This window comes from Selaginella moellendorffii, unplaced genomic scaffold (assembly GCF_000143415.4).
Source record: "Selaginella moellendorffii unplaced genomic scaffold, v1.0 SELMOscaffold_5, whole genome shotgun sequence".
Classification (NCBI taxonomy): domain Eukaryota; kingdom Viridiplantae; phylum Streptophyta; class Lycopodiopsida; order Selaginellales; family Selaginellaceae; genus Selaginella; species Selaginella moellendorffii.
In genome coordinates, this window is record NW_003314266.1 from 3893776 (window position 1) to 3905801 (window position 12026).

Here is a 12026-nt window from a genome sequence, read left to right on the forward strand (position 1 = left end):
CTCTCATAGAGAAGGAAATCCCTTTGGGGCTAGACTATTCTATGAGCCTGTCTTTCTTTGACACTGTTCAGCTTGCAAACAGCAATTCGATTGTCCTGAGCATGCTTGTGCGGGATCCTTCCATTTGTCAAGCTGCTTCCAAAGTCGTGAATTCGAGCATGCTGCGGGATGGGTTTAGAGCGTTGGTCTCAGAGCTGGAGCTGCTTATGAACAGGACCTATGGAGCTGCATATACCATCTCGGGACAGCTTCAAGTCGGTTACCATATCAAGGGTACCAGTGCTAGAGGAAACGATGGTTGCACTTCGCTCCGGCAAATTCCAGGATTGATTATAACTGCGATGGCTACACATATCACGATACTCTGGAAAGCCACACCATCTTCAACACGTTACACGCCGGATGCAAGCTCACCTCACGGGATCAGGCTTACGAGCTGGAGATGCAGCAGGACTGCAAAGTGTTGTTGCGGGATTTGACTTTCAACAGGAGCATATAAGCAACAGGAGCCACCAGTTGCTTATACGGGCCTCTTTAGTTCGTGGACCCGATGGTCATGTGGTATTGCATGGTCCCACGGGAAATCGGTTGTGGAGTAACCCAGGTACATCTAGTCCCAATACCTCTACTATATTGAGAGTGTAGAACGATGGGAATCTAGTAGCATACAGGCTTCATCAATCTGGAGCACTGGAATACCGAGTGAGCCATTTTGATGCTATAATTTTTTTCCCTGACAGCGTAAGCTCCAGGTGCACCAGGTCCAGGTGGGTTGAGTTCACCAGGTGCATCTCCAAAATCACCACGCAGAAAATCACGGACCCAGATAATACTGATCCTGTCGTTGGTGCCTTTTACTGCATTATTATCATGCGTTCTGATCGTCGTATATTGGATACACAATAGGAGCAAGGCAGGCGCAGGTACTTTACCGTTCATGAATGTTGTTTCATCTCTGAAACTCTTCGTATATGTTCATCAGCAACGCGTATAGAACTTGCGGAGACCAAGGCATACTCTTACCAAGAAGTCAGTGAGCCGACGATGGGATTTAACGCCCAGAACGAAATTGGAGAAAGGGGATTTGCAGTTGTCTATAAGGTAAATCTAAAAGTTAATATCCTTCATTGTTTCGTTTACATCCCAGTAAACAGGGAATGTTGGAGGGACAGACCGTTGCAATTAAGTACCTGAAGTTCCATTCTGAAGAAATTCAGTGCGATTTTGTTAGAGAGGTCAAAACAATTTCTATCACACAAATCTCGTTAAGCTGCTCGGATACTGTTTGCAAAAAGACTATCAACTATTAGTGTACGAGTGCATGACAAGAAAAAGCCTCCGACATGCTTTGGATGGTAAGCCTTAAATTTCTCGTTTTAGATTCAGTCTCTACAACTTTTGTTATGTGCAGAAGCAGAAATGTAACTGTCCTGGAAGACAAGATTTGAAATATGTCTTGGAGTTGCAGAAGGATTGGCGTATTTGCATGGGGGCTTACATTGTTCACAAGGATATAAAACCTGGCAACATATTACTTGACGAAAGGTTTCAACCGAAAATTGCAGATTATGGCCTGGTGGAGCTCATACCGGATGGCAAAACTCATTACGCCATAACACCAGGAGGAACCCCGTGAGTGCATTTTACACCTTATGAATCTTCTCTCTGACTGTTTGTAAGTTTTTCAGTGGCTACATCCCTCCGGAATATGCACAAGGACAGCTAACTTTCAAAGCTGATGTATACGCATTTGGGCAATTTATACTCGAGGATGAAACACTAGAAAATTATAGAAAGAAGTCAGTCATTATATATTAATATGGAAATGAATCTCTTAAAGATCACGGTGAAACGGAGATCACCTTGTTTATAAGTCACTTTAAAGTAGGTTCTTTGGGTTGCATGGTGACCGGTATATGGCAAACTGCTTTTCGGGAAAAGCGTGGAGTCTTGTCTCTTTTTAAGCCATCAATATGCCCGCCACTACCAAACTCCACTCATGCATTTTGTTTGCTTGCAGCCAAGCTTTGCCAGCAGAGATCTTCAGAATTGTGTTTGGAACCTGCATCCTCAATTGGGAGCTTTCTTTATGTTTGAGAGTGTGAAGTGGAGCAGCTTAAGGCTTGCAACATATAAATACATTCAGCTGAGAGTTTCTTTTTGGTGTGCAATGTTAGGATCTTACCCTAAGCCAAATTGGCTAAAAGGGTGATCCTTTGATTGCATGGCCTTTTCTTTTATCCTATTATCCTTACATGATGCCTAATAATCCTTGGAATGATCATCCACAATGATACTTTGGTCCTTATGGTCTTTTTCTTAGGGTTTAAAATTAATCCATCCCGCTATGCTAGTATTAATATATGGCATTGTAACTGTACATTTAAACCTTATATACATACATACATACATACATATACATATATACACACACATATATATATACATATATACATATATATATATACATACACACACACACACACACAGACAGACACACAGATATATATATATATATATATATATATATATATATATATATATATATATATATATATATATATATATATATATATATATATATATATATATATATATATAAAATAGAAAATTCATTATATAAGGTTTATAAATACATATATATAAAATAGTTTTTTGATTTATCAACATAACTTGAAAAAATTAAATTTTCATTGTATTTAAGCATTAATACAGCATATTGTATGTATTAAATAATAATTATCACTTTCCCATATTATAATATTATTATCCTTTTCATTTTTAAGTAAATGACCACTATATTGAAGATGTAAAGAAAAAAGATACTGAATTTTTCTGAATTTGTAGACCATATACATTTTTCATGAAGAATATTTTCAACTATAAAGTTACAATTGATAAGACTAACTCTATAATAATTATTTAATGATGCTAAGGCATTGTCATTTTTTATATATGTACCAAGTATATATTTATATTCACTTATTACTTGTTTTTGATATGGCTAACATTGTAAAGTATCTAAATCACCATCTAAAATATTTTTCTATGTAGATTATCATCTGGTCAACCTTTTGGATATTTTAATGAAGGTATTGGGTTGTAAAAGATCTCTTTTAGGTGGTTTACTAGCCAAATAAATTATCATAAAGTGAGTAATAATTTCTTGTAAACCATAAAGATGTGTATGTAATTTACAAGTCGTAATATTTGATTAAATATTTCTTGTAAATATTGGGCACTAAATGCAATGCCTTCATACAAGTAATACCCTTAAAGCATCATAAAATATATAAATTCAAAAAATAACTTGTTGAGAGGTAACAATTATTGATTCTTGAATAAAATATCCATTTCGCCCATAATTGATTGGTATGTTAATTCTTCCTATTAAATCTTTAATTTTATTTATAATGCTTCTAATGTGTCTATTGCCAAAATGGAATAATCATCCAATCATTCTTGTATTGGGGGTTTGTGCATAACATCTGGCAATAAAAGATAAAATTAAAATGACTAATAGTAAAATTTTAGAGCTCATTACTACAAATAAAACTGAATTATATAGCTATTTTGATGAATTTTCTTCTTTCACTTTTTCTTAACATTTTTATTCACTACTTTTAAATTATAGATAATTAAAGTTGATTGCCATTTATCTAAAGATAGTTTTTCTGTAAAATAATTATCTTTATGTGAATAGGTTACTGTTGTTTGTCTTAGTGCTCTACACCTAACCTGTGGGAAAAGTAGAAAGAAAAACCAAATTTTTTAGACACAGAATAACTTTTGCTAATTGCAATCATTGTTAATCCTGCCTTTGACTTTAGCCAAGGACTCCAAGGACCTTTTGAGTCCTCCTACTTTCACCATCAATACAGTGTATAAGGAGGTTTTATATTAAATATTTTCACCTCCACCAATTTCCTGTTGAGTTTGATTCTTGTTCCATGCATTGTCTGTAACACTGAAAGAAATTCTTGATATAAGTCTAATGAACAAATAAAAGGCCTGTCTAGAATACTCCAATTCCAATTCCAAAAATGGTTTTGAGAGACTTATGTTATAACTATGACATTCAAAACAATATTTACTAACAGTATTTTCAATAATGAGGAGTTGCTAAACTTTCTGGGCCACTGGATCCACTCAATGCCAGCCATTGCAATGGGCGGTAATTGTCAAAGGGTTATTTCTACAATCACATCTTCTGATGTTTACTTTTTACCCATGGAAAGTGCTAAATTTCTTTGAGCCAAAAAAGAAAGTGTTATGACATATGTTATATATAAAGTATTGACCAGCATTGATATCAACCTTTTTGTAATGGAGATTAGTTATTATGTCACCTGGATTTGATAATTCTCTTTAATGAATTTGATAATTTCTTTTGAGGACGTACATCCTCATAATTATTTCATCATTTTTTCTTTCAAAGTGGAATTCAATATTTGTTGTTTTGATATTATTCCAATGTAGTTTTCAATTTAACAAAATCAATCAAAACAGTGTTTGCTAACTGGCTAAGCAATTTTAAAAAATACGAATGCCTAATTTGAATATTCTTTTTTTAACTGGGTGAATTCTAACGAAGAACCCTAAATATTTTCCCACTATGATGCGAGCTATGGTGCTTGAAGCGCCTGGAAGCGCTCTCAAGCTCACAGAGCTCCCGATTCCAGAGCCTCTCGACGGCCAGGTCCGCGTCAAGGTCTCGGCGTGCGCTGTGTGCCGCACGGATCTTCATGTGGTAAGCGCCAAGCTTTGATTTCCTTCCAAAAATCGCCGCGCAGGTCGACGGCGAGCTCAAGGAGCCCAGTCTTCCGATAATCCCTGGTCACGAAATCGTGGGACTGGTGGATAAGATCGGGCGAGGCGTGGATCCTTTGCATTTTTCAATTGGAGCTAGAGTGGGAATTCCTTGGCTGGGAAGAACTTGCGGGAGCTGCAGCTACTGTGTGGATGGAGCTGAGAATTTGTGTGACGAGCCAGGCTTCACTGGTGAGAAAGCTTTCAAGTTCTTTATTCTTCGTTTCCAGTTCTTCTTTGCATGGAAAAAGATTCTTTCTTGCAGGCTATACGATCGATGGTGGCTATGCCGAGTACGCTGTTGCGAACAGTGCCTACTGCTTCTCCCTTCCGGAGAATTACCCGGACGTGAAAGCCTCTCCACTCCTTTGCGCCGGTCTCATCGGCTATCGATCACTCAGGATGGCTGGATTCACGCCTGGAATGCCCAAACCCCGCAAGTTTGGAATCTATGGATTTGGAGCTGCTGCTCACATCGCTGCTCAGGTCCACCGAGCTCTTCCACCGCTCTCGAATCGTACAAAAGCTTTGGATCTTCCAGGTGTTGAGACACGAAGGCCATGAAGTGTATGGTTTCACTCGACCGGGCGACGTAGAGGCGCAAGCTTTTGCTCGAAAAGTTGGAGCCACTTGGTCGGGTGATTCCACAGCGTCGCCTCCACAACTCTTGGACGCCGCCATCATCTTTGCTTCGGTGGGATCGCTGGTACCGCTCGCTCTGGCAGCCATTCGCAAGGGCGGGGTGGTGGTTTGCGGCGGGATTTACATGACTCCAGTCCCCTCGATTCCATACGCGGCGATCTGGGGCGAGAGGAGAGTGGTGTCGGTCGCGAATCTCACGCGCTTGGATGCCATCGAGTTCTTGCGAGTGGCTTCGAGCATGGAGATCAAAACGGAGACAGTGGAGTTTAGATTGGAGGAGGCAAACGAAGCGCTGCGAGCTCTGAGGGAAGGGAAGCTCAATGGAGCAGCAGTTCTTGTTCCAGGGATCTAGGTGGAAGTAACAAGTTGGGCATTTGGCAAGTACATTTGTGCCACTCACTCCGCAATAATTAAAAGAGACTTACACTCACATGGCAATCCAGCAACGGTCCAGCCCACCTAGTTTTTCCTTGGCCTGATCAAGCCCTTTCTTTTCTCTTCTCTTTCTTGGATTCCTGGATCTTTGTGAGCTCAAGAGCATGTTTCTGGCTGGAATGCGCAATATTTCGCCTCTGGGGTGAAATTCTAGCGGTTAGATTTTAGTTAGTGATTTTTCTCGGCCGGTGCTCCCAAGGTGTTGCCTAAGACTCCTCCCACACCCCGCAAGCGCTCCATCAATTGCCTACACGTCAAGTGATTTTTCAATGCGATGCCCAACATGACCCTGCTTTCCCTGTTGTGTGAAACTTCAACCCAATATACTCATCACTCTGAAGGAGAACTGGATGACAAGGAAAGGATTTGCTTTAGGATGAAAGACAATGGCACATCTTTTTAAAGCTGTTTGACATAGAAATGTATATAGAGCTAAATTATCAGGGCATAGGATTTTTGATCGATACTGGGAAATTAAATTTTCTCTTCCCCAAAGTATTCAAGCATCTCTATACACTTTTCTTTTGGGAGAACTTTTCTACGAATAGATGACGTAGCCCAATTTACATCATCATATTTACTTCTAATTTTTTTATGGCCAGGTTTACAATTGTCACCACTAGGCCAAATGGAGTAAGGGCAAATAAACTGCTCAAAAAAAATTCTCACTTCCAAAAGAGGATTTCAAGAGCGTGCAAATGGAAGTTCATGGGTATGGTGTGTTCCACCTCAACTGTAGCCAATGTCTCTGAAAGAAAGAGATCTTGAACAGGGTATTATCAATGTTGTGATCCAGATCCTGGGAGTTTGCTTGTTGGATCGACCAAATTCGAAGTTTGTGTAAAGATAACTTTGATCCGAGCATATAGTGTTTATAGCCTTGGATATATCATCTTGCTCGATCTCTTCTCTTGGAGGAAAAGCCCAGTTTTTAGTCTTCGATCCTCGCGGAAGAACCAAATCTGTAAGTTGTCTTTGCTCCTCTCCAGCCACCAAGTAAGAAAAATATAAAAACCAGCCATAAACTTTGCCTCGTTGTCCGTCCCTTAAGAATTTTTTAATATAATTTGTCAAGGGTTTACGGTTTTGTAGCTAAGGCGAGAAGTGGGGGATTGAGATCTGGTACTTACTCTCGCCATCACGCAGCTTCGTAAGTTTGTTTCTCTTTTTCTCTCTCTTTTTTTTTTTGGCTAAAACTTTGCTTTGTTTTGGTCCCAGTGGTTGCTATGACCGAGGAGTGGTATTGCGGCGATCCCTGTGATTTAAAGTTACTTCGATGATAGGAAGACAAGAATTACGGGAATTTATGGGCACAGCTCTCTTTTGTCTAGATGCACGCTAAGTTTCTTTCTTTTTTAAAACGCTGATCAACATGAGATTGGGCGGTAGCTTGCCATCATATCTAACGGCCCTCCAGCCCTTGCAAGTTTCATGTAGATCGAAGCTTGCTACCCTCATATCCTCTCTAGTCTTTCGGCCCTCTTATTTCTGTAAGTCTGAACGGAAACTTTCTGGATGGAAGGATTACCCCAACTATTGTCGAGATCTCGTTTGACGGCACGGGCTTTGACAACCTGACAGTATTAAGACGACTTTGCTACAACTGTGTACATATGGCTTAATTGTTTTTCTCCAGGCATCTCAACAACGGTGTGATTCCCACTGTGCTGTCTACGATGCCAAAACTATTTCACCTATACGTGATTTTGCGAGTTGCCACTGCTCATGATAGTTTTAGTCTTCGCCTTCGTGACAGACTGCTGGAAGACAACAACTTTCCAGGAGCCATACCTCCAGAAATCGGCAGCTTGCCACAGCTGAGAATCTTGTGAGAGTTCTCTCTGTTTTCCTTCTTTATAGAGTTGATTGAGCTGCAGATTCTAACTTTTGCTAACTGACAACGACATTGTAATAAACTTGAGGGCCCCGTACCTGAAACCATCAGTCGCCTGGCTTTCCTCCTCGAGCTGTATGATGGTTTTGATTTTGATGAATATTTGACCATCTTGTCTGCTATGCAAAATCTACATCTCATGTGGGTTGCTCCTGATTTTTCTTCTCTGATACCGTTTTACCAGCGATCAGCGATCAATAGTTTAAACCTTGTCGAACAGATTCCGTGAGGCAGCGTGAAAGTTTTAAAGACAAAACTTTTTCTTTGTGACTCTTTGCAGGTTTCTGGAGAACCACTTGTGGTTGCATCGACGCCAGTCATTGAAACTGGTTTCGGTGGAAGAATCTGAAGTATCTGAAATAACAAAATCTGAAGAGTTCTGTCTTGATAGATTTCTGGGCAACTCCAAGATTGACCGTCAAAGGCCAAAACTTTGAGCTGTATCGTGTCAAAGGTGGCACCCTGGTGCTCGGATCAAGCCAAGAATTTGTTTGTGATCACAACGAAGTTTTGTGAAAACGCTTATTTACGGTGTTCAACTCCAATCCCGACAGTTACAAGTGAATGTGTAGCTGAGTTGGTTATGAAAGAGCACATTCTTTCTTGGTTTTCGGCTGCACAGTCTTCCTTGGGATATTGTCATAGTGGATTGAATGACGGCTTAAAAGGATACAACGCACCACCCCTTTGGTCAAAAGCCGTTCGCCAGATATCAGTCACCTCATTGTAAATGCCACCCGAACACCCTTCAAAGTGAAGTATCAAGAAGGTGATCTCCGTCTCACCTCCCGCCACTACCAAACTCCACTCATGCATATTGCTTGCTAGCGGCCCAACTTTTCTCAGATTTGCCGGCAGAATCTCTCTAGGCATTGTTGCCAAGGGTCGCCATTGTCTGGATGCTTCGTCCAGATAGACAAAACCAAGGGTTTGTGCATCCAGTATAAAGTTCGCAAGCACCAGTTTTCCTGAAACCCAGTGAACACAAAACCAAGCATAAAAAGAAAAAGAAAACATAAACTTACCGGCACAATAAACAAGTGAGGTGTTATTGTTTCGGCATCCGTTGTATGGTTCTTGATGCAAGCCCATGGGAAGACTCGTCCAGGTTGCCACAGTCGCCACCTTGCCATCTGAATCCCACACGTTGACGCACTTGAGTGATCTGGTGTTGTTCTTTGCGATCGTGATAAAGTAGAGCTTGTCCTCCCGTAGAAGCATGCAATCGTTGGCGTCATCAAAGGAAGTCTGGGCAATCTCATTCCCGTTTGCGAATACTCGACAAGACGAGACCCATTTGTGAACTCTGGAATCATAAACTTGTAGAACTAGATGGCGTGCACCTACATACGTTGTCTTGATTCCCTGAACAGAAACCACGGAAAACCAAGGCCTGTTGTCACTACCAACTGAAGATTGGATAGCCACGAAAATTATGGTTGGCTCAGAACCAGGTGGTGGAGGCAGCTTCACCAGGGAACTTAAATCTAAGGGGTTGCAAACCACAGCAGTCCCTAAGGTGTTCAAGGGGAAGTATGCAAGAACAAGCCCGGCAGAAGACACACAGATACTTGCTGTTTCCATCGTTGTAAACATCTCGATCATCTTCCATGAAAGAGGCCTTGAATTTCCATCACAGAGACCAACACTGCAAAAACCATCCATGATATACCACTGCCCATTGCAAAACCTGTGAGCTTTGCTATATCCCAAGCCCTGGATTGCGGACTTCCAAGCCTTGCAGACGCTCTTTCCACGGCAAAGTGCCGGCAGTGGCAAGAAGTTTAGAATGTGGAGCTGGAGTTCCAAAGGCAGCTGGGACCAGCTGGGATGATCCAGAGCACCTGTAGTTCTACGCCTCACCTTGAGATTCGTGATCATACCATCCCAGTGCCGCTTTTGCTTCTTCTCCGAAATATTGATAAATGGATCCATACCCTAGCGCAAGGATAAATGATAAAAAGGTAGAAAGAGTCCGGACCCTTTTCTATGTTGGTAATGGGATGGGAATCGAGCGCCAGACCTCTCATAACTCCGTACCCATTGATTGTCGACCTTCCCTGGATCAATCTTTTTCCCTTGCTCGGAATAGTTCATTAGCGAAGACATTGTTTCTTCTTTGATTGATCAATCGATCCATGGGTGGGGCACAAAGCACGGACTTTGGATGGAAGAGAGCGATCGATTGATCAAGGAGGAAACTCTCTTCTGGATTTTGATTGATTTCTCTAGAGCATAGAGATTGAAATATGAGCTTGGAAGCATTTTAGAGGTAATCGAAGAAAAGCGAGAAAGAAAGGCAAAATGTTTTTAGTCAGCCGTCGGATGGCCATAGATCGGACGGCCACAGATCGCGCTTTATAGTAGAGATTCGATGGATATATTTAGGGTTTAACGGGCTGGGCGGGAGAGAAGAGAATGGTGCTGATGAGGCGACGGAGGGAGGATGAGGCGCTGATGAGGCGATGGAGGGAGGAGATGGCGCAGTAGTCCTCGCATAAGCTCAATGTAGCCAAATCGAATCGTCCGAGGTAAGATTTTCCAGATTCTAGTCCCATTCCAGACCGATCGGGCAAAATTTTGCAGCTCCGAAGAAATCTGTCGAATTAATACCCAGGATGGGCTGGAGGAGCAAGATTTCGAAGAAGAGGGACTGGATCAGGAGGACAAGGAGCAAGAACTGGAAGAGCAGGGATTGGAGGAGCAAGGTCCAGGACAGGGAAAGGGCGGGGGATCTATAGAAGACGAAGGACATGAGGGACAGGGTCAAGGAGACGATGAGCAGAACGAGCAGGGCCCAGGGGACAATGGACAGGGAAATGATCTTAATATACTCGTCACTCTGAAGGAGAACTGGATGACAAGGAAAGGACTTGCTTTAGGACGGAAGACAGTGGGACGTCTTTTTGCCCATTTCCCTCCTTCAAAACTAGTGTCTCAGATGGTCAAGCTGGTTGACATAGAAACAAATACAGCACTAGATCATCAGGGCACAGGATTTTTGATCGATACCGGGAAATCAAGTCTTCTCTTCCCTAAAGAACTCAAGAATCTCGATACACCTTTCAAAATCTCTTGGGAGAAAGCTTTTCTACGAAGAGATGATGTGGCCCAATTTCCACCACGGTTTACAATTGTCACCACTAGGCCGGATGGAGTAGGAAGGAATGTACTGCTGATCAGGAATTCTCCACTTCCAAAAGATGGTCTTAAATGGGATTCGAAGAGCGTGCGAATGGAAGTTCATGGGTATGGTGTGTTCCACCTCGACTGTAGCCTAAAGGAGCCTTTAGCATCGTTAAAAGCACTGTAACGATCACACCATTTGTTACTTGTGAATCAACCAGGGGGTGACGATGACGATCAACCAAGGGGTCCAGGGGGTAGGAGTGGCGATGAACCAGGGGGTGGTGATCAACCAGAACCTGGGGCTGACAATCAACCTGGTGGTGACCATGATCAACCAAGAAGGGGCAATTGGCAACGCATAGTATCATCTAGTAGCAGTGGAGATGAGGAGCAGCCAATCCGGAGGAGGCGGCCAATCAGGAGGCGGCTAATAGTCTCAGCAGGCAGCAGTGGCGAAGATCAATCATTCTCGGAGGCACCTGAAGCAGTAGTAGCAATATCTGACGATGCTGCACAGGATTTGGCGAATTTTGTAAGTTGTTTTTTCATTGAAATCCCAAAAGTACTAACAGTTGAAGTTGGAAGGCTTTTGAAGCAGCAGTGACTAGCAACGCAGCACAAGCATTGGTTGCTTTTGTAAGTTACTTTCCTTAAATTCCTGATGACTTACAGTTTGCGCTTGAAGGCCTCTGAGGAAGTTTGAGGGCCTCAACAGCTGCGAGCCAAAACTTTTCCCTCTGTACGTATTAGATTTTTGTCGACGCAGCTGAGTGTCTAGATAGAGTGAGTTGATGTGCTGAAATTTCTAACTTGTTCTTTTTGACGACAGGAACCTCGCTCGTAATAAAACTTGTGCACCTTTGTCTCAAAGCTGGTGCCAACTTGCGGGTCATCTACCAGTATCCAACGATGGTATTTTTACCTCGACTTCTTCTTTGGCTTGAGAGGAGAAGATTATCGTCGTCATGCAAAGATTTTGAATAGGATTTTGGTGCGGATTCCGTTGTCTTTCTCCAGTGCTAATGCCAGTGTGAGGTCAGTACTCTTCAATTTTCCTTAGTCTTTTTTCTTCTGCGACGAAGAACTCCTAATCATGTGGTTGCAGGCAGGACAAATC

At 42.0% G+C, this 12026-nt stretch overlaps 2 protein-coding genes across 2 annotated transcripts; one reads left to right on the top strand and one right to left on the bottom strand.

Annotated features, from left to right (window-relative positions):
* Nucleotides 1-4615: 4615 nt before the first annotated feature.
* Nucleotides 4616-5881, top strand: LOC9633654 (probable alcohol dehydrogenase AdhA). The gene is made up of 4 exons (XM_024670095.1): nucleotides 4616-4750; nucleotides 4794-5001; nucleotides 5075-5295; nucleotides 5336-5881. Exons 1-4 carry the CDS (start codon nucleotides 4616-4618, stop codon nucleotides 5801-5803), a joined length of 1032 nt encoding a protein of 343 aa, XP_024525863.1. The 3' UTR covers nucleotides 5804-5881.
* A 2389-nt stretch (nucleotides 5882-8270) lies between these two features.
* Nucleotides 8271-9722, bottom strand: LOC9659424. The gene is made up of 2 exons (XM_002965336.2): nucleotides 8806-9722; nucleotides 8271-8748 (listed from the first exon to the last, which is right to left on the bottom strand). Exons 1-2 carry the CDS (start codon nucleotides 9713-9715, stop codon nucleotides 8420-8422), a joined length of 1239 nt encoding a protein of 412 aa, XP_002965382.1. The 5' UTR covers nucleotides 9716-9722; the 3' UTR covers nucleotides 8271-8419.
* Nucleotides 9723-12026: the final 2304 nt, after the last annotated feature.